General features: G+C 44.4%; 1 protein-coding gene across 1 annotated transcript in view; it reads left to right on the top strand.

Annotated features, from left to right (window-relative positions):
- The window catches only part of EPHB1 (EPH receptor B1), a 392,210-nt gene that overhangs the window by 343,335 nt on the left and 25,334 nt on the right, over positions 1 to 23,541 (top strand). The window contains exons 11-12 of the mRNA XM_087824947.1: positions 832 to 1,079; positions 8,973 to 9,188. Coding sequence (XP_087681073.1) covers positions 832 to 1,079; positions 8,973 to 9,188 — 464 coding nt within the window. The remainder of the gene's footprint in view (positions 1 to 831; positions 1,080 to 8,972; positions 9,189 to 23,541) is intronic.

The following is a 23,541-nucleotide window of genomic DNA, read 5'->3' on the forward strand; positions in this document are numbered from 1 at the left end:
GTTCAGCTGCCAGGAGTGCAGGTAGCTGCCAGCCTCCAGCTGCAGAGCCTTCAGGATCTGCCTCAGCTTTCCTGCAGAGACCCAGCTCTTCCTGCAGCCAGTGGCTGAGCATGGGGGGAGGGAGGGTACTAGAGCCTGGAACTTTCTGGAATGGGCACTGTTTGCTCTGGAGCTCCCCACTGGGTGGGATAAGACTGTCAGGTCTGCATTGCAATCTGGGGCTCCCCTTGTCCATAACCGCTTCCTCCTTTCTTTTCATAATGTTAGGTCTGCATGTTGATCCAGAACTCTGGCCAGTCCTGCTCCCTTCCCTTTTATCCTGCACAGTGTCTGCTAACTTCCTAACTTCTCAGGGTCAACTTTCTGGGGGACCCAATAGACATGAATGCTTTCAGGGCAACATGGAAACATAAACACTAATCATCTCATTCAGAGGACTGAAAACCTGAGCATGTCCCCTAGCCCCGGGACATTCTTGTGCCAGGCTCTGCTAAAAATGAATTACGCCTCTGCCGAAGTGCAACTGACCCTTTCAGTTCAATTATTCAGTGGGGACAAATGAAAAACCAAACATGGGGAAAACCAAACTCATATATGTTCTGAAATTCTGCTTTAGTTACGTGAGCTATTTCTAAGATCCGAACTAAGGAACGTGTTTCAGTATTCCTTCTTTGTGTGTTAAGAATTGATTAGAGCCAATGAGAAAAACACTATTTCCATTTCTGCCCCTTTAACCACAATTCCGCTTTTAGCACCATTGTTCTTGATAGCTGCCTCCCCTTGGGGTTTCACAAACAGAAGGATGCAGGCCTAACTTCATTCTTGTTGCAGGCGAGTTCGGAGAGGTGTACAAGGGGCGCTTGAAACTCCCGGGCAAGAGGGAAATCTATGTGGCCATCAAGACGCTGAAGGCTGGCTACTCGGAGAAGCAGCGGCGGGACTTTCTGAGCGAGGCGAGCATCATGGGCCAGTTCGACCATCCCAACATCATTCGCCTGGAGGGTGTGGTCACCAAGAGCCGGCCGGTGATGATCATCACGGAGTTCATGGAGAACGGCGCCTTGGACTCCTTCCTCAGGGTGAGAGAAGCTCGGGGGCATGGGTCACTGAGCACTGGTGGACCCTGCAGAGCCGTGGCTGGGAGAGGTGTCTGTGTGAGGACAGCCTGCCCTTCTGGAATTGCCCGATGAGGTGTGGTGGGTGTTGGAGGTGTTCACCAGGCTAACAGATTTGTTGCTAAAAGAAAAGAACAGAGAGCTTGTGGGCCCCTCAGTAGGAGGATGGCATGTTGTAGGGCCTCGATAAATGTTTGATGGATGAATGAGAATTAATAGATGGGGATGGAGAGTGGCCATCGGCACCTGTACGAACCAAGGAGATTGAAGAGTCTTTCAGCTGCTGCGTAGCCCTGTGTGATTCACGGAGATGCCAGCAGCCGTCTCTGCCTTTTCCCCAGCAGAGCTCTCTTCCCTCCCAGCTGCTCTCGTCGCTTACAGTTCAGAGCTGAAACAGGTTGCCCTTTTCGGATGCCTGGGCCACCCGCCCTCTGAGGAGGCGCTTCTGGGCAAGAAAGGGGAAGATTGGTTCCCCAGCATCCACGAGTCTTTTCTGGGGTTGGTGAAGAATGTGATTGCGGCCCAGCCTGCCGCACAGGTGGGTGCACCGGCAGGCTTATGACGGAGGGAGCTGTAAAAGATCTCTGTCGGTGCGCCCAAAAGGAGCCACACTGGAACGACTTTCATCTCTATGGGGCATCACAGAGCTACTCAGACAAGGGGGAGTGAGAATGGCCATGAGCTGATGTCTGGGGAGAGGAAGCTAGCTAAGCAGAGGCCAGGGAGCCAGGCGTCCTTAGACAAAAGGCTCAGCGGAGGATTGCAGGGAAGCCTGAGAACAAAGGGCACAGGGGGCCGCACCAAAGAACGCGACAGGGTCTTCCAAGCAAGGGCTTCAGGGTAATAACAAGTAGCAGACTATGACCATCACCAAAGCTATCACACAATAGCTGTAACTGCGGATCAAAGAATCATTTGTAGTCATTGAAACATTCATGGGGTGACTACTCTGTTCACTCCCTGTGCTAGGTGCTGGGCCTAAAGAGATGAAAGAGACATTGCTTTCATACTGGGTAACAAATCACACCAAGACTTTAGTGGCTTAGTACAACGATTTATTTTTCTCATGAAAATACAGTTGGGACAGGGTCATCTCTATTCCATGTGAGGCAGCTCAAGGGCTGAGGCCTGGAATCATCCAAAAGTTTGTCACTCATGTGTCTTGTGGTTGATGCTTGGTGTCAGCTGACATCTCTCCATGCGACCTGCTTGAGCTTCCTCACAGCAAGCCAGGTCCCAAAAATAAGCATCCCAGAAGAGAAGGCAGAAGCTGTATCCATTTTATAACCTGGTTTCAAAAGTCACCCAGCATCACTTCAGCCATAGCCATGTGCCCACCAGATGCAAGGGGAGGAAACAGGCCCCACATTTTTTAAAAAAGTGCTACTAATTCTTTTTTTTTAATATGTTTTTATTGATTTTAGAGAGAGAGGAAGGGAGAGGGATAGAGAGATAGAAACATAGATAAGAGAGAAACATCAATTGGCTACCTCTTGCACACCCCCTACTAGGGACTGAGCCTGCAACCTGGGCATGTGCCCTGACCGGGAATCGAACTGGTGACCTCTTGGTTCATGGGTGGATGCTCAACCACTGAGCCACACTAGCCTGGTCAGGTGCCACATTTTGATGAAGAACAATAACCTAGTATCTTCTTACTCATAAGGGTTGGGGGGTCCTGTTATGTCTGTCTTAGAGAATGCAACACACCACAGAAGTCCCTGCCCCCAAGGACTATAGTGTCCCAAATATCCAGCAAACATCTGCCCCTATTATACTTTCTGTTCCCATGCATGGAGTAGGGAGGTATCATAAGCAAAGAACTGAAATCTTGCTGGGGAAGCCAGGGAAGGCTTCAGAAAAGGGGGAAAATTAATCTGATACTGGAGGATGAGGAATTTGCAGACAGGTGAGGGGGCAGGCAGGTAGGACGAAACAATGGAACAGTGTGTTCAGAGGCCAAAGTCAGCACTGCCTATTTGGTAATCTGTCAGCAGCTGCGTGGTGGCTCCAAAGCTCAGGAGTAGAGCTTAGGAGCTGCAGTGCAGAAGGTAGCTGGGGGGGCTCATCTAGAAGCTGCATTTGCACGGTATTGAAACTAACTTTGCAGGGCGAGCGTGCACTCTCTGCCTCATCTGAGTCATTAAGCAGTAGTGCCTTTTTTTTTTTTTTTTTGGTGGAGTGGGGGGGACAACAGATGTAGATTGTGAGCCCCATGGACTTTGCCTGGCACAGCCTCCTTGAGGGTATGGGTTATGCCTTGTATTGTGCCATCCTAGTACCTAGCATAGTGAGGGCCTGGTAAATGCTAGTTGCATGAAAAACACACATAGCCATTTCTGGGACAAAAATGTCCCAGAGTGACAGGAGCAGTGTAGTTGTTCTGAGTGAGCCTGGTCTCTTGTCTTTGTAGCCAGACGTCTCATGTAAGAGCAGGGCATGGACCATGGTTTCCTGGGGGCATTCATTCATGATCAGAGCTCTCATGAAAACAGTCCAATAAAAGTGAGTAGAAGGCAATGTTAGAAGACAAAGTGTTTTCTGGAACCAGCCTCCAGACCCTTTCAGGAGTCATTTATTTCCTACGTGTCACCCGACGGTATTTCACAGAGAGTCTCAACATGATCTGGGACTGTGATCAGACTCTCTTCCCGGACTGCACGGGGAAGAGGGAGATTCATTCTCAGGAGGCTGTGGGAAATCAAAGCCCACAGCATTGCTCTGCACAAGGCTGCTTCCATTTGGGGCCCAGGACATGGGGACATATTGGACACCAGCATTTTTCATGATGATGAGGCCCAGGCAGTGGGAGAGAAGCTAGGGGCAAGAGAGGAGCACAGAAAAACCAAAGAGAAAGGATGGCAAGAAAGGAGTGGCCGGAGCAGGCAGCGCCAGGAGGAGAGGGGAAATGAAGCGTTTCTGACTCCTCGCACGGCGTGGAGGCAGGTAATCTATAAATCTAATTTCAGCCTTACCACCAAACCCTGGAGCATAGCAACATTAATTGATGTATCTGCTGCTTGGTACAATCTAAAAGTAGGTCATCAGTTAAGTTCTGTAGGGTCCATCTTCTGGGAAGTAGAATAATTTTAGGATTGCCATTCAGAGAGGAAAGGAAAAGGGTTAGTCCTCAATTTGTGCCCCTGTTTCCTTTCTCCAGTTGGTCCTTTCACACTGGACATGGCATCTTTGGAGACTGAGCTAAGCTCCTGTCCTGGTCAGCATCTGAAATGCTCTTCACTGGGGATCCAGTGAGCACTGGACATGGCGTCTCACAGTCCACTCACTGCTCCCCTCCCTTTGCAGCACTTAGAGACCCTCACATTTTAAGGGATTTGGAAACATGGTTATTTTCTAACCACACATTCAGTACATTCATTATTTTCCATTTTTTTTCCAAATGTCTATGCCATGAATATTATGTAGCATGCAAATCTATGATTAAATATTTCCTTCTTGACATTCAAATTCAGGGGATTTAATCCAGGGGCTCTTCCATAATCTTAGTGGCAACCCCTGAACCTCATCAATGTCCCATGCTTGAGCCAACAAGGTCGACATGCTCTGTGAGGCTTTAGTGCCTAAAGCTTGACCTTCTGGTTGCTGCTGGTTCATTCACAGATGGTCATAACTGAAAGACTCTTGGAAGTCACTGAGCAGTGACAAATGGAGACATTTCTCACCAGGGAAGCTCATTCAAGGGCTGAAACCAGACAACAGCACCCAGATGTCAGGGAGAGAACACCAGATTGGAAGTCCTGAGACCAAGGTTCTGCTTTGGGCTCTGCTGTGAGTCACCCTGTGGCCTTGAACAAATCTGTTAACTCGATTTTCCAATCTATAAACTGAAGGCATTGAGCTGGATGATCTTGAAAGGGCTCTTTCAGTTAAAAAAAAAAAAAAAAAAAAATCTGATTCATTCTCTTCAAACAAATCAAATAAGGGTTTCATTTCCTGAAGTGGATTTGTCAATGAAAGTTGAAATACCTAAATCCTTCCTGTCTAATAAAAGGGCCAGCAAGTGGCTTCAGTGAATTTGCAGAAAAGCAATTTCAGCAGAAAGCACTTTATGAAGGGAAGAAAGTTTAAATCACTTCACTGAGGCTGTATTTCTTCTCTGTGCTGTGCTTTCACCATGTGCTCAGCATGGCAGATCTTTTCCCGAAGTCACTAAGAAATCTCTTCTTTAAAAATCTTCTTTGTCTTTATATGCTGATATTCATATTCCCACAAGTTCTTCCTGGGGAGTTACACCAATGAAATGAACATAAAACTGTTGAACATGTCAGAAAAGCTTAATATGCTTATATCTTTATATTTCGCCAAGATTATGAACTCGACAGGCATGACCCAGTCTTATCAGGATATGTGTTTACCCTGCAGATCCTAAAGAAAGTGCATTGGCCTTTGCAAAGTCAACATGTTCCAGTGGAAAAGACACTGGACAGGAGTTAAAAGTCAGATGAGTGTAGCATACTCGTGGTAGAAATGTCTCTACTTTCTATTTCTATGGCCATGGCAGACATTAATCAATCACGGCTTCTTTTCCTGTGAAGCGTACACACAGCCTTATTCTCCACCCAGCACTTGAGACAGCCATTGCCAATTGATCAGAGATAGAATGTCAGTAGAGACATAATTGCTGTTCTGGACTTAGAATCTCGTTATAAAACCAAGCAACACGGAGTGATTGAAGGCTGGTCTCTTAAACTTTCTGGACTTAATTTATCTTCTCTATTAAAAAAATGTATACTATTGCCTGCTTTTCACAGAACCAGTTTTAAGGATTAGAACATATCTATGAAGCATGACTTGCCATTCAAGAGTCAAGTAACAGAAGAAATCAATGTGTGTTGATTAATTGATCCAAACTTTTGGCCTGCATCATTAGTTTCTGATCATATGCTACTACCTTTGGGGGGAGGGACTATTACAGATGCCAACCTGTTGAGCTTAGAATGGCCTGTGAACTAGGTTCTCCAAGGGCAATGATCCTAGGATGTCTCCCACACCCCCCCCAAAACCCACAGTTCTGGCCCCAGGTGTCCTCAGTCTCTCTCACCAGCCATCCCAGGTACGTGGAAGAACTGATTTGTGAGACAGTATGGCCTTGCTGATAATACCAGCAATAATTGCTGCTCTCTTAGTATTCACTAAGCACTAAACTAAGCTCTTTTACATGTATCATCTCATCAAACCTCACCAAAACCCTATGAAGAATGGACACTGTGTTCCTATTTTACAGATGTGGAAATCACTGCTCTGGAGGTTGAATAACTTGACCAAGAGCACGCAGCCAGTGAGCAGCAGACCCTGGATCCAACCTGGGTCTGTCTGGCTACAAAGCTGGACTTTTAGCTACTTATGGGCCTTTGCTGGCCCCAGAAACTGCAAGGATGACTGATATAAATTTTAAAACAAATCAGACAATAAAACAGGCCTATGAAGACTTGAATGACTTAACTTAGAAACATAGACCTGTTGCTGCACATTCTCTCAATATTCCTCTTCTCAAAGTTGTTTACAACCACCACGAGGGCCTCCCTCAACATTTGTATACAAATTGGCTTCTTTAGGGAGACATTCGTTTTCAACAGCATTGTTGTCTACACTCATGGAGAAGAAGTAACAATCTGAATTGAAAATGTATGACCCTGTGACTCCAGGATGAGTGAGAATACAGTTTCTAATATACAGAAGTTGCATGAAAGCTTTCTGGGGAGGCAGATCCCCAGAGACCTACTTAGAGAAAGGGAATGGTGCTAGCTTGGTAACTTCTTGAAGAGGTGTTGACTGAAGTTCATTAGCAAGAAGGAGAATTTGCATCCCTCACTACACATCCAGCTCTGGTAGATGGGCACCAAGTGCTGAAAAGCAGTCCATTTCCAAAAAGCAGCTCTGCACTTTCTTTTGGAGCTGGTTAGAAGAAAATATTGTGGAGGAAGCATTCTAGGGAGGTGGTTAAGGTTTGAGTTGGAAACAGCCTGGAATTTGGGGGATGTCAGTTCTAGTGTGTTTGGGGGTCCTCCCCTGGCAGGAGTCTCAGGAAGGAGTGGAGGGAGTGTCAGTTTGTTCCGGCCCTTCAATTGATCAGGGGGCTTAACCCTGGTAAACACCATCTTTCATGAGGAATAGTCTTCAATCCATGCTGGCATTGTTAGACTTTTTGATTATTGGGGCTTTCTCTCATAAACAGGGTAGTTTTATAAGAGCACTTTTATTTTTTCATACTTATTTTTGCATAGAAAATGCTTTTGCAGGACCACATGCATGCATGATGTGTCCTACACATATTTATATGAGGTAATGCACATGAGTGCCTTATGTACCGCCTCACCTACAGTAGGTACTTGATAAATGGGAGCTCCTTACACTGTTTATGTGTCCTGCGTTTCACATGAGGACAATGGGGCAGAGGAAGTGACTGCCTCGCCCAGTGTTCAAGTAACTAGACTGAACCCTGGGTGTCTGCCTCCTTCCACCTCTCCCCTAGTCCAAGCATTTCAATGCCTGGGCCATGCTCTACTTATAGAATACAACTCATAGCCCTTTGGGGAGCAGCTATGGCTGGACCAGATGAAAAAATGTGTTCTTAGCAACATGGCCCAAGGTTCACTTATTTAACCAGCATGTGCAGAGCCAAGACCCAGGGGATTGGGGGAGGCAGGAGGATGGCACAGAATTATTCACTAAAGAGTCTGTTATCTAACCACAGAGGTGGGCATCCACCCAAGAAACTGAGCCCACTGGAGATTGGCAAGAGGGCAGCACTGCAGGTTGGTGTGAGGAGGAGCAGCAATCGCTCCCATTCACTAGGAGGGTCCCTGTGCCAGACACTGTGTGCACTTTTGCACCACCCATCCCTGTAAGGTTGGTTTGGTTATCCCAGCATCAGGGCTGATAGGCTGGTAGTACCCAAGCAACATGCTTTAATATTTAATTCTGGAAACAGGGAGAGATGTACCAGTCATTTATTCAGCATGTTTACTGAGCTTTTTCTACCTACATTAAAGCTCTCAGCACTAAGAGTACAGTGGTGACCACAAGAGGGAGGGTTCTTATGTTCAAATTGCTTAGAGTCAAGCAGCAGAAATAGATACACATACACCACAAATTAAAAGTTGTGATATGTGCCAAGAACAAAAATAAGAGCATGCACTGAAAGGTACTAAGAAAGTGCTAAATATATTTAAGGAAAGGGACTAGTTACAGAGACATCCTTTCTGGGGAAACCTGAAAGGCAGGTAGGTGTTGATAGTGGAGAAAAGCAGGGGGAACCGCATGTGTAAGGGCCTGAAGGCAAGAAGAGCCTGGTGTGGAGAAAGATTGACAGGCCAGCAGTCACTGTGGCTTAGCGCAGGCATGAGGGATACACTGGCAAAAGGAGAGGCACTAGCTGATCCCATGGGGTCTCTTGGGCCACGCTAAGGAGTTTGGAGCTTTACCTTAATTCAATGGGAGGCTATTAGAGAGCTTTAAGCCAGAGAGTGACATGCCCTGATTTATGTCTTACAAAGATGGCTCTAGCTACAGTGTAGAGAATGGATGGGGTGTGGGGGGGCAGGTTCACGGTGGCTGTTAGAAGTGATGGATGACAATGACTTGGCTAGGGTGGTGGCAGTGGAGATGGAGAGGAGTGGATAGATTTGAGATATAATTTGGAGATGAAATTGACAGGGCTCGGCAAGGAGAGAGAACAGAGCGTTCAAGGAGAGGGGTGAGGTCGGCAGTGGGGGGGGGGCAGGGAGCGGCTGGCCCAGCGCTGAGAGGCTGACAAGCAGTAGGCCATGGCACCTTGGCTTTTGTTTAACCACCGAAGCTCATCTTGATCCTGATGCCCCTTGTGTCTTATTACAGCAAAATGATGGACAGTTCACGGTGATCCAGCTGGTGGGGATGCTCAGGGGCATCGCTGCTGGCATGAAGTACCTGGCTGAGATGAACTATGTGCACCGGGACCTGGCGGCTAGGAACATTCTGGTCAACAGTAACCTGGTCTGCAAGGTGTCTGACTTTGGCCTTTCCCGCTACCTCCAGGATGACACCTCAGACCCCACCTACACCAGCTCCTTGGTGAGTCCCTCTTGGTATTCTCAGATAAAAGCATGACTTGAGCAAATGGTGGCTACACATGTCCAAGGACCCACGGTAGGGTTATACTCTGAAGAACTGGGACCTGAACTCACCTCTCCACTGGGGAAGGCAGGTGCTCGGAACCATCCATCTGGGAGAAGCAGTGGCAGCTGGCTGTCCAGACAAGCATTGGGGCACAGGCTGTGAGGAAGGGTCTGCATCCACTCTGAACCCATGGTGTTTCTTGGCCAATGGGAAGAAGACATTTTGGAACAGATGATTTGGGAGAATCCAAACAGCTGGACAGTGGCATCAGAGACATCTGTGGGCAGGGAACAGGCTCCAGTTAGGTTGGCACTGTCTCACCGACTAGACTCTTGGTTCCCTTCCCTCCTCCCTTTCCATTGCTTCCAGATATCTTCAAGTACCATCTACATGATCTACTCTTAAATTTGCTTTTCCTGCTCTGCCTCCCTGCCCACATCCCAGGCAGCTCTAATCATCTCTGTCCAACTGCCTCATTCACACAATTCCTCCTAGAACCTTCCCAAGGTCCAAAATAGAGCCCTTGATTTACTCTCCAATTTCCCTTCCCCACTCTCTCCATCTCAGTACTCGTATCACTCAAATAATGACCAAAACCTAGGCGTCAGCCTTGATTGTCCTGTATGCCTCACCATCCATGTCTAATCCCTCAGCAACTCCTATAGGTTCTTATAAAATCTCTTCCTTTCTTTTCAGCTCTCTGCCTGACCCTCCCCCACCCTCAATTCTCTTTTCCAAAGTACCATTCTCTTTTGCCTGGACTGGTACAGTCGCTTCCAACTAGTCCCCCTGGTTTCCTCTTATCTCCTCATGTCCATTGTCCATTGCAACAGCGTATTCTTTACACTTGCAAAGTTATCATTGTTATAAAAATGAAAACAATGCAGAGAAATAAGAGGAAAAAGGTAACTGAGAATCTACATTCCCCTGAAGCTGGGGTCAGTAAACTAAAAGGCCAGATAGTCAGTATTTTAAGCTTTGCTGGTCAAGAAGCAAAATGAGGCTATTATGTAGAAAATTACATAACCATTTAAAATGTAACCCTTTAGAAAAGTATCAAGACCATTCTTAGCTCATGGGCTGTAAAGAGCCAGGTGACTAGCCAGATCTGGCAACCAGGCCATACTTTGTTGACCAACACCTGTCCTGAAACATCCATTTCAACAATTAGATGCTTCCTTTCACATTTTTCTCTTTGTTCAAAAATTGGAAAATTTTGATTTTATAAAGGTGGAATCATACTATGCTTATGAGTCTGTGTCTTGTGCGTCTTCTGGGTGTTCTTGCTGCCGGTGGCTGTTCTGAAAGTTGTCAATATTTACGCTCTGCCAGGAGTGTGTGGTGCCGGTCTTCCAGCATCCTCACCAGCACTGGAGCTGATCAATCTTTAAAAAATTGCCAATCCAAAGAGGAGAAATGATACCTCATTTTGTTTTAATTTGCATTTTCATTTGACTGCTAGAGATATTAATGTCTTTTCACACAACTGCTGGGACTTCTGTTTCCTCTTCTGTTAATTATCTATACATGTCTCTACCTATTTTTCGATCAGGTTATACATATATATATATATATATATGTGTGTGTGTGTGTATATATATATATATATGTATATGCCTAGTAGTTTTGGATTATGTACATTATGAAGGTTATGATGTAGAGACTGTAGATTCTGTTACATTTATCAATAGTGTTGAGGTTTTTTATTTAGCAGGAAGGTAACTTGGTTAGTTTGACTCAACCTGAGGACTCTGTCCTCTTTGCAGTGGGCAACAGCTCAGTTTCTGTGGTTTTCAGTCTGTCTCATACATGCACGGTTCAAGGATCAGCCAGAGAATTGAGAAAAGTTTATACCTAGAATATGGATTCCTTTTCCCTGGCCTCTCGTGTTTTCAGGGATTCTTCCCCAACTCTTCAGCAGCGCTGGTTATCCTAGATTCCTTCCCTTGGTTCCTCCAGCCAAAAAAAGGGTGGTTTTTTAAATTAGAGTTTTAGCCAAGGGTCAGACTTAGTGAAAAGACCCCTCTGGGAAAAACTGCAAAAGGTAAAATACACTTCTTGCTGTTCAGTTTCTGGAATCCTTAGGTAGTTTTTCCTTTATTTCCTTTATTTTCTTTCCTCTCACTTTTTGTTTTCTTTTCTCTTCTCTTGTATTTTATTATTTGCTGGAGAGTTTGCTGGTTAGAAGTACACTTTTCCAACCAAAAGTGGAACCTTCAGTTTATTATCCTCAATCAACAGTTCCATAAAACAGTCCTTAACACTGCTCTACTCCATGCAGTATTTTTTAATATCGTCATCTTCTATTACATCTTGATTTACTTAATAAATGAAGACATCATTAATAGCTATTAAAGTTTCCTAGTCTTTCCTAGTAGGCCCTCAGACTTCATCTCTCATTCAATCTTAGTTCTCTACCATACTTTTTTGCCCAGGTCTCTTTTCTCTGTTTTAAATTGCGATTTCTAACTCTGGGAGTATTTTCTTCCCACTTGGCTCCTGGAACAATGAACAGATAAAATTCCTTCCTTTGTGCTTTCTTGTGATTGGAATAAACCCACTAAGCTAGAGAGGAGGTCTGAATAGCTCCTAACATTTCCATCTTTTAAGAGGGACAGATAAATGAGCTGGGCTGGGCTCTAACACCTGTACGACTTACACAGCTTTCTTTTTGGCAGGTATATTTCTGAATATTGTTATGGGTGTTCAAATTAGCCTTCCCATGTGTCTTAGTTTATTTAGGCAGCAATAACAAAACACCACAAACTGGGTGACTTTAACAACAGACATATATTTCTCACAATTATGGAGACTGGAAAGTTCAAGATCAAGCTCTTGGCAGATTTAGTTTCTGGTAGGAATCTTCTTAGTGAGATGGCTTCCTTCTCACTGTGTCCTCAAATGGCAGAGAGAGAAAGAGCTCTGGCCTCTCTTCTTCTTCCTGTCAGGACACGAACCCATCATGGGAGTTTCACTCTCATGACCACATCTAAACCTAATTATGTACTAAAGGTCCCATACCCAAATACTATCACACTAGGGGTTAGGGATTCTGCAGATGAATTTGGGGAAAACAAGAGCATTCAGTCCAGAACACCATGCTTGTATCACAGATCAGTTCTCAATGTTGGCTTCAGGAGTTACAGCTGCTTAGTACTGGTCCTGTCTCCTGGTATCAAGAGGGAAAAAACAGGCTCACACATACCAGGAAAGGCACTACAGCTTTGATTAACTCTACATTTGGGGCTCACACGCACATTCACAAACCTGAAGTTCACCCTTGACCTGGTCCCATTGGTGGACAGAGCCCCACCTGGATCCCATAGATCTTCAGTTGGCAGCTTTCTGCTCGTTAAGTCAAGCTCTGCTCCAGCATGGCTCACCTTCTCTTCTGATCAGTAGGAAGAGGTCCCATCCAGCTCTTCTGTGAGCAAAATCCTCCCTTTTTAGTATTCAGCCAGGTTCCTTCTGCTAAAGTAGTGTCAACTTGGCCATCCTCCGGAGCCCCAGGCTGTCTCTGAGGTCTCCAGCCTTGCTCCATGCCTTCCCTCAGCCCTGCTCCCTGCAGGCCTCCCCGTTTTTATCATGAACTGCACTCCATCTTCAAGGCGCCTCTGATCTCCCTCAGCCCCTTCCCCTTTGCTCCTCTCAGCTCCTTCCTTTCCTCTCCTGCCCCCGGCTCCTCCCCGCTTGTGTTTCTGCTGCTTCTGAAGCTCACTGCCTTCCAGGCCCCCAGTTTCTCCTGCTCCTTGCCTTCTCTCTTCTAATGTCTGTTGACGTTTCCTGCCCTGCTCTGTCCCCCTCTGTAAACCTCAAACAGAGCTGTTTCTTGGGCACCTGCGCTTCCTTGTGAGAGTCAGAGCCGTCTTCTCAAGCTATTTGCCAGCTGTGCCCTTGTCCTTCTTTGATTTTGGTCCTTTTGGAGACTTTTGTGGCCGGGAAGGCTCTGTGAACTTTCTCCAAAGTCTGTGGTAAGTGGCTGCCATCAATGATGCACACACACGTATACAGTGCAGTATACACACATGGATACACAAAGCACAGTCAGGGACACACAGAGAAACACACACACACACACACACACACACACACACACACACACACACACACACACACACACACACACACACAGGCTGTCCAGACACAGACACATGCAGACATAAACCTTGAGTCAGTGCCGGGTAATGGCTGGGCTTCTTCCTTCCATTACCACTGAGAAGTGAGTTCAACTGCTATAGAACTGTTTTAGATTTTTTTTTCTTATAATGTACTTAGTACTTAAAAGGTGCAAAGAAAGCAGGAAATTATCTCAAAGGTAATCCTTCCTGTGAGCTTCAGGACAGTGTCCCTTCAGTCCACACTTTGCATGTCCAAAGAAGTGGCTGCTGCCCTGGCCAGTGTGGCTCAGTTGGTTGGGCATCGTCCCAGGCACCGAAAGCTTGCTGGTTCAGTTCCCGGTCAGGGCATGTGCCCAGATAGTGGGCTTGATCCCCGGGAGGGGTCGTGCAGGAGGCAGCCGATCGATGTTCCCCTCTCACATCCATGTTTGTCTCTCTCCCTCTCCCTTCCTCCCTCTCTAAAAATATCTATCATCTGTCTATCTATCTATCTATCTATCTATCTATCTATCTATCTATCTATCTATCTATCTATCATCTATCTATCTATCTATCTATCTATCTGTCATCTATCTATCTATCTATCTATCTATCTATCTATCTATCTATCTATCTATCATCTATCTATCTATCTATCTATCTATCTATCTATCTATCTATCTATCATCTATCTATCATCTATCTATCTATGTATCTATCATCTATCTATCTATCATCTATCTATCTATGTATCTATGTATCTATGTATCTATCTATCTATCATCTATCATCTATCTGTTTTTTAAAAGAAGTTGCTGCTAAGCAGGTTGATCCCTCTGCCTGAGAGGTTTCAGCTCAGGCTAGGACCTTCCACCTTCAGAATGAGCAAGGTTTGCTTGCTTTCTGTCCAGCAACCCCAGGTCCAGCTTTATGTCTCCCCATAGTTCCTGGAGCTTTTTACACATAAATTATGCTTCCCCTCCCTTTCTCATCCATGCTTCCCTCTTGAGGCCATTTTCAAATTATGATTTCTCGCTCTCCTTTCAGTCACTGAGCTTGGGTAATAGGCCAACTCTTGGGCGGATGGGAAAGTGGAGATGAATGAAGACAAGCAGGGGAAAGCGGGAAGACCCTTTAATTGCAGCCAGAATAACCGAGTCCTGGTCCCCTGGAAATTCTTCTGCAGCATTAAGTAAGTTGAGGGAGGAATCATTCAAACCGACCCCATGCTCTGCCATTCAAGTAATTCTTCAGACAGTTCTGCCTCCTCCTTCCTTTGCTCTCTCTCCCGGGTCACTTTGTCACCAGATGCTCAGTTAGGGATATCAGGCCCTGACTGAAATGCCCTTTTGAAAGGGACTCAGCATAATTATTATTAGTAAGGCCAGTGTATTATTAGCATGAGTGAGATCAGGATGGGATTTCAGAGTCTGAGCCAGCTCGTGCCCTGAGGAATGGAGCAAAGGGTAGGTCAGGTTTCTCAGAGGGCACATCTCTCGGCTCTGAGCCTGGTGTGTGGGATCAGGTGGGCAAAGAGGGGAGGGCCCATGCAGTGCCTCTTCTGTCTGTTCTCCCAGCCAAGACATATTTATTGAGCACCTAGTATGTGCAAAGCACAGCAGTTAACAAAACAGGTGGTTCTCAAGCTCCTTGCATTCCCTTCTTAGCAAAAAAAGTAGACATTAAATGACTAATTATGCAATTAACTATGTAATTACAATTGTTAGGTGCTGTGGAGATGCATTTTTCAAGCATGTATCAAGGGTCTTGAAGAAGGAATATGTAAGCTGAAACCTGGGGGTGGCAAGGGGTTAATTAGGGGGAAATATGATCAGTGCCTCATGGGAACTGTTCCAGAGCTGGACACACACCCTGCTTCCTCAGTGTGGAGGAGAGGAGGGTGCTGGGGGAGCTTGTGCTTGAGCAAAAATGGGGATATTGGGAGACATGGCAAGTAGGGGTGAGTCATCATCGAGGTGTAGGGATTGTGCGAGCAGCCCAAGTGGGCCCACAGTAGCTTTGTTCCATCCTGAGAAATCCAGGGCATAGGAGGAGAGGAAGAACTGGAAATAAGAGTCCAGATGCAAGTTCTCAGGGTCTAGGGGAGAAACCCAAGGTGAGGGCCCCTGGTGGAAGCACTCCTAGCAGAGGATGGCAAGCCAATTTTACCTTCTGAACTGAGGTCCCAATGAGAGTTAGTCAAGAAGTCAATGAACCAATCAATCAAGGATCAGTGATTTTGTGCAAGAGGCAAAGACCTCTGCTAGAGTAAGGAATTAGACTTTATTTATATTTAATATGTTAATTAGCAGTAGTATCTATAAATTATTCATTAAGATATAGGCTTATTTTTCTGATCGGGGGCTTAATAAATAAAAGTTTGAAACCATAAGCTTAAAGTAAAGAGAGATCATTTTCAATTGAGGCTAGAGAAAGGGAAAGAATAGATTCCCAGATGATTAGATATGAACTAAATGTAAAATTGGGCACATAAAAGGTACTCAGGAACACTTTATAGGACGAATGGATGGGTGGATGGGTAAATGTGTAAGGCTATGAGGACTCAGAGGCTGAGGAGTTTTCCAGAAGGAAATAATAGTCTGATCAGAATGAAAGAAGCCATAAAGTACCAAGTATGCTCAACTGAGTAGAAACTGGCTGATTTGGGTGATGTTGGGAAAGGGGTGTGCAGACCAATAAAATCATCGTGTGTAGGTCCTAGAAGAGCCTTGTTATCAATTCAGTTGTGTTTAACCCAAAAGATATGTTGAAGACCTAACCCTCATACCTGTGATGAATATTACCTTACATATTTGGAAATAGGATCTTCGCAAATGTAATCAAGTTAAGATGAGATCATACTAGCTGAGTGTAGACCCTAAAACCAATCACTAGTGTCCTAATAAGAAAAGGGAAATTAAGACAAACACAGGGAAAAGATGACCATGTGATTGAAAAGGCAGAGATTAGCTTGATGCATTTACAAGCCAAGGATCATCAAGGATTGCTTGCAAACACCAGAACCTAGAAGAGGCAAGGAAGGATTCTCCCCTACCAGTTTCAGAGGGAGTATGGCCCTGCCGACACCTTGATTTTAGATTTCCCGCCTCCAGAACTATGAGACAATAAACTTCTGTTGCATTAAGCCACCCAGTTCATCATACTGTGCTACAGCAGCCCTCGCAAACCCATACAAGTCCATGAGCCCAAGTGACCAACTGCATCCCTATCACTGGACAAGTGTGCAGTGAGTGGGCAGACTATAAAGGGTGAAGGCTGGGACATAGCATGGAGGGCCCTGGATGCACATCTGAAATTTACCCAGAATTCAGGAGAGCCTGACTGCATAAAATTTAAGAAAAGTTAAAACAAAACAAAACAAAAAAAACACTTTATAATCCCTGTTGGTTGAGTTCACTGGGGTGGCCTCTTTGCAGGAGCATTGCTTTCAAAGAGCTATGACCATAAGAGGTTAAATAAAGGGACTGCTCAGGTTTTGAAAGCCCTGACCAGCCTTGAGGTTCTGGGAATCTTTGCAAATCTCCCTCTAGTTCTACAGGACTCTTGTGCATTGTTAGATAAGTTGATACAGGGGGTGGAGGTGTTCATCCCTTGTACCCAGCCTAATAGGGCCTCCAGGAGAGCTTGGCCTAGGAGCCCTTCATGAAACAGAGAGCTTCTTCACAGAAAGAGGCCTGTGGGCTTAGAGAATCTCTAGAAGGCAATGCGTTCATCTCAGAAAGGGAAACCAGGCCCTTCAATCCAGCCCTCCCAGAGCACACAGAAGCAAGAGCGATTTTCTAAAGACTCCTGAAGCTCAAAACCAGCTCTATCAAGGCTGAGCATTTACACTTCCTCTGGGAGAGCTGAATTCAAAAATCTGAAGGCAGCGAAGAAACTCTCTTCCCATACAGTTTACAGACCCAAAGGTAAGAGAAAGAAGAAGTCAGACAGTGTAAGAGAGGGGGAGCCCAGGAGGAAGGAAGGGAAGGACCAGGGGATAACTGATGAAAGGCCACTCTGCTAAGAGCTCAGTCTGCAGATGCTGTAGCTGCAGGGGGAGTATATGGGGAGGATTTTAGATGGGAAGATTTTATTTTAATCTTCCCTCAAAAGCACTCAAGTAAATCCTTTCCTTGTGAGAAGGTGAGAGAGCAAGAAGGGGGAAAAGAAGAATCTCGGTGAAAAGACCCATGTAGACTTCCGCTGGTGTTCTCAGTTAAAGAATCCATGCCATCTGGGTGTTTGACAAAAAGAAAAAAAGGCCTCAAGTAAAGTTCAAAGCCATGGATTTGGCTTAGGAGTTGCAAGCTGCTTGCCTCTCCTCATGGCCAGCTCTTTCTTTTGTTGGAGAAAGAAGTTTCTTTTTCTTAGTCAGCAATGACTATCTTTTCAAAGTGACCTGTCAGATCTTCATTCTTTTATTCTCTTGTGGCCAAGGGGAGCTGAGCAGCAGGGAGAGGGGAGGGGAGGGGACTCAGGTGACAAGAGCAAGATTGACTTTTATTCATTAACCATCTGAAAATTTCCTATTAAAATGCAGAGCCGCAAGCCAGTTGTGCCCAGCAGCTTCACATCTTGCTACTCCATGCCAGGTGGGACAAGGAGACCTGCTTTTATCTAGGAACACGGTCCTACTTAACTCTTTATTAGATGTGTGTGTTTGGGGCACATATGCCAGGGCTGAGGCCTAACACCTAACCAGGAATAGTCATGGCACCCTGACTTTAAGCCCCATCACTTTTGAAAACTTTTCCTTTGGAAAGGAATTTGGCCCACTCCTGGGCGCATAGAGCATGGCAAATGGTGGTGTATATGGGGGTCAGATGGGGGCTGGGGTATCCACATACATGTGCACAACACGCTTCACTGTGCAGGGTAGAGCTGGAGTAAGAGGAGAAGGGAACGGGCCAGGAGCCTGAGTTCCATTTGCACTCTTGCCCCAGACCTTACATATGTTTGGGGTGAGCCTGTCCAGGGTCATATTTGGAGTCAGAATCCTCCTTGCCCTCCAGCACTGCTCTCAAACTCACCCCTCCACCTCCATGGGAAAATTCCCATATTTTTGTGGCTCACTTCACCCATCTCTACCTACATAGTTTGCAGAGTCCAGTGCAGAATGAAAAACCTCATGTTCAAAAAACAAAAGAAAAATAGCCCAGATGGTGTTGCTCAGTGGTTGAGCACCTACCCAGGAACCAGGAGGTCACAGTTTGATTCCTGGTCAAGGCATATGCCTGGGTTGTGGGCTCGATCCCCAGTAGGAGGCATGCCCAAGGCAGCTGATGGATGATGTTTCTCTCTCATTAATATTTCTCTCTCTCTAACCCTCTCCTTTCTACACTCTCTAAAAAAATCAATAAAAACATATTAAAACAACAACAACAAGGAAAACACACAACTGAAAGTACTAAAATATGAAACATTTCCTTTAAAAAAAAAGAGAGAGAGAGAACAGCAGAAAATCCAGGGAGACTTCACCCCAAATTGCCAAGCAGTGTGAGTTCATGTACTTTTAAACCAGTATCACCAATAAAATGGTATGAAATAGTTTTATAGTTGCATTTTATTTTTTTAAAATATGTTTTTATGGATTTTGTTTTAGAGAGAGAGAAAGGAAGAGGGGGAGAGAGAGAAACATCAATGTGAATCGGCTGCTTCCTACAAGCCCCCTACTGGGGTTCGAACCAGCAACCCAGGCATGTGCCCTGACCAGGAATCTAACTGGTGCATGGGACAACGCTCAACCAACTGAGCCATACCAGCCAGGACTGTAGTTGCATTTTCCACCCTGAGAAGTTAAAAGGGCAAAGGTTTGCCCGGGAAAGGGGCGAGGGTAAGTAGGAGGGAGGTTGGTTCCTTGCTATCACTTTAAGACAGCTTAGGTTCCTCCTAAATTACTTTTCCTATTGCACATGCCATGGCTCTATTGCCCAAAACAATGATTAGCATTCTACAATAGTTCTCAGTATTAGAAAATTATTTTAGTAAGTAAATAAGACACCATCATTTAAAACCCATTATTCAATTTTGGGGGTTGTTTATTTGTCTAGGCTTTTAATACCCATTATCCTACAAGTAATCATTATCTTCAGTAACAAACACACTAAGCTCATTCTTTCTTTGCTTTATTTTTCAATGTTTTAATCGCATTTCAAATCATGTAGCATAACTCGGTTCAATAGCTCTAATGACAGATTCAATACACAGGCCTTCATAGTAGATAATTTCGAAGGTGGTTCCCTCAGCAATTATAAGGACAAGGCTGAATTTTGAGCCAGAAAACATGGTTTGAATCCTTACTCTGCCAATTATTAAATTGGGGTGAGTTACTTTACCTCTCTGAGGCTCTGTTCCATTATCTGTTGAATGGGAATAGTACATTATACTTGATCTATGTCACATGATTATTGTGATCAAAGGAAAAAATTGTCTTGAAAGTGCTTTAATACATTTCTAAAGTCCCATAAAAATGTAACAAAGTTAAAGTTACTATAAAATCTGATGGCATAGAATAAATTATTCTGTTTCTTAGCAAAACATTTTACCTGATTCTGGGGGGGGCGGAAATCTGTGCCAACAATACATGACATGTTAAATATAATTAGCAATCAGTGGGACTAGTTCCTTTTAGTTACTAATGCAAGTGGTGGAATCCTAATATAAAATCTAAGCAATGGAATGTAAAGAGCACAAACTTGGATGGGAATGAGACCAAAAGTTAAACCCTGGTTCCACTACTAACACGTTTTGCAACCAGAAGAGGTATTTACTTCATAAGCCTCAGATTTCTTATCTATAAAATGGGGATACGAACCTACCTCTTAGTATGATTGTGAAAATGGGATGATATTAAATATGGAAGTGCCCATCAGAGAAGTTAGTGCCTAGTGGACACTTGATAAATGTCCAATTGCTGTCACCTCTAGGCCCTGAGGTGCTTCGTAAGAATGGGAATGGAGATACAGCCTGTTCTGTGTGAGTGCCTGTTTCTTCAATGCAAACTCACTCAATACATGATTAGTCAGTGGGGGAATGATGTCAGTATATTGTAGAAATCCTGTGGTTCTCACATGATCTTTCCCCAGGATATTTATGTTTTGAAGCAATCAAGGCAAGCTTTCTTACAATTAAGGAGAAGGCTTTAGCATAATGAGAAGACCTTAAGAAAAAGTTGAACATTGACAGAAAGGCCTTTCTTTAGCACAAATAGTGGTTGGTTTCCAAAAACCACTATATTTTCCACTCTGTTATCTGGTGAAGCTAAGAGTAAAGGTGAGGAAATTATGAAAACATTTTCTTTTATGTTAAATTTTAATGTTTTTCACGAAGAAGTCTGTACTCTGGATCAGATTTTTAATTTTGATGGAACTAATTTCTATGAGATGTGAATGCCCCCAGGACTTGCAGGATTTAGTCTGAAAAGGATCTGATACACGGGTGCAAATGCAGGTTGTAATTTCCCTGTGCTGCTAATTTTATTAGGATTCTTGTGTTTTGTTACATTTGGAATGGTCTTGTCCAAATGTAAATTTCCCCCATAGGCTCTGATATTTAATTGTGCAATTTTGCAGAATATGAGGCTTTTTAAAATGTGTGTACAACATTATAGCAGAAATGCCTCTATTAGGAAATTAGAGTTCATTGAGTCACCTTCAGGAAGCATACGTTCCATTTAGGCATAATGAATAGTTGAACCATCAGCAGTAGGACTAACCATTTGAGATGCAAATCAAAATGACAACAATCATGTTAGAACATACATGTGAATCAAAGGAAAAGATAAAATGTGGGTTCACCCCCCGTATGTGAGTCTCCAGTATGTGAGCACCCCTCATAGGTGCTTTCCTCTCCATGTCCTGGGGTTAATAGCAATTGTGTCAGGGGCACTGCTGGGGTCATGGGGACACCTACCTGGGCTCCAGGCAACCACCCTGCTTCAACAACAGCCTCTCTTCTGTTTTAGATATTGAGCTTTCTCCAAAGTTTCTTTCAAACAAGAGTTTTACCAAGACAGGTACAGTATTTCAAAAGTATAGGTGATCAGATGCAATCACAGTAGGTCATTTTATGTGTCAATAATTCTGTTCCCAATCATACTTTTTTCAGACTTATAAGAGACTCTACAAACTTGGCCCAATATGGGTCTTTAAAGAATATTCCAGGGAAATTTTAATACCTTTTAGGAGCTCCAAAGCTATGGTATTATCCATATTACATTTTATTTATTGTCTACATTTGAAGCCATGGGGCTTTCCTCATTGGCTTCTCTGTAAGAACAATGCCATTGTTTGGTTGGAGAACTTCTTTAGTTACCTGATCAATTGAAAAGGAGATTTTTAAGATTTGTTTTTTTATTTGGATAAAATTTCAAAAAAAAAGGATATGATTTTTAATTTTGTTGAGACCATTTTGTATTAGAAGTAAATGTCTTCCAGGACCTGCTGGATAAGATCAGGTATAATATTTAGTTGTCATGTCTCTTCGGCCTCCTTCAATCTGGAACATTTCCACTGTCTTTCTTTGTCTTTATGACATTTACATTTTTAAAGAATATAGTCACCTTTTTTATTAATAGAACATTCCTCCTTTTGGGCTTTTCTGGTATTCCTCATAATTAGATTCAGGTTCTACATTTTTGGCCATGATCCACCATCAGTGATGTTGTGCCTTGCCGAGGGTATCATATCTCAAGACACATGATGTCCATCTGCCCCTTATTAGTGTTATTAATTTTGATCACCTGGTCAAGGTTTTGTCCACTTCTCCAATGTATAGTTACATACAGTACATACTACATATCTTTTTCTCTTGTAACTGATAAGCAATCTGTGGGAAAACAGTCCATGTAATGCCCTGCTCTTCATCAAAAATTTCTCCCTAGTTTTAGCATCCATCCATGACTCTTGTCTGAACCAGTCTGTATTATCCTGGCTGCAAGATGATGTTTTCCAACTCCAGCCACCGTGTCAACACTTGTCATTGACAAGGGGATATTTCAGATGGTTCTGTAACCCAATAAAATGTTTCTTTGTCCTGCTTGGAAACTCAACCTAATAACATTCTGAAGATCACATTCTCTTTGATTTTTGCCTGGGATGTTTGAGCATGACCTTTGGACAAAAACGTTAAGATTTTCATCTGTTCCTAGGTTGCCATTCCCTATTGTGGGCTATGGCTCTGAGGATCTTATCTCATTCTATCACTATCCACTCTGCCCACACCTGTGATTTAAACAGTCTGCGATTTATTTGAATGGGAGAGGAGAGCTTGATGAGGGAGAGGCAGACAAGCTCCTTTCAGCCCCACAAATATGCTGGTTTTTAAATTCCTGCTTTTCTGCCCTCGTGTCTGCTCTGCTCCAGAGCTAGGATGCCCTCCCCTCCACCTGTCCTCATCTCACCTGTCTTTGGACATAGGGAGTAAAATACAGCCTGCAGAAAGGTAAAAGTCCTATAGGCCTTAGGATATACTGAAATGTTCCTATAGGAGATACAAACTCCAGGATCAACAAGCACAGAGGTCAAGGCTTCTGCTGACCATGTGCAGAGACCACAGGTCTTGGGAACTTCTCAAGGCATCTCTTGATTTAGGATGGAGGATTATCACCTGAGCCTTTTGCTGCCTAGGAAACAGTGGATATGGGTTCCCAGGCCTTGTGAAGCCATGACTGGTAGAAATGGGAATTGTGAGTTTTGGGGGGGTAGGGGGTGTGGGGCTTGTAGTTCACCAGCCCCAGATAAATGGGTTCTGAATCCTCTGGAAAAAGGGAGTCTTTGGACTTCAGCAGGAGATGTTTCAATGATTTTTATAATTCCAGAAAATTCTGAAAAACAAGCCACACAGGGCTAGGCAGAATTTCAAGGTGGTGGCAAGTTTAGGAAGGCCCCAAGTCTAGTGAGTGGGACTGGTGATAACAGCCACTAAGAGCCACCAGGAAAGCTTCAAGTCCAGGGTTGGAGGAGCAGGAACTGGGGGATCTCTTTCTCCCACTGTGAAGAACCCGGCTGCCTTTGAGACATCCATATGGTAATCCATCCCTGGGTTTCCATGGGCCTAAGAGAAACAAGCAGGGAGGCAAAGACCAGAGATCTAGACCCGCCAGTTGGGGGAAAGTTCGGTCTGGGAATGTGGATTAACTCCAGGAGTTGGTTTTCTAAGAAATGACAAAATGTAAAAATCCTAAAGTAGGTCAGAAAATAAATCAATGG

Source organism: Miniopterus natalensis, chromosome 15, assembly GCF_054644295.1.
Source record: "Miniopterus natalensis isolate mMinNat1 chromosome 15, mMinNat1.hap1, whole genome shotgun sequence".
NCBI lineage: Eukaryota > Metazoa > Chordata > Mammalia > Chiroptera > Miniopteridae > Miniopterus > Miniopterus natalensis.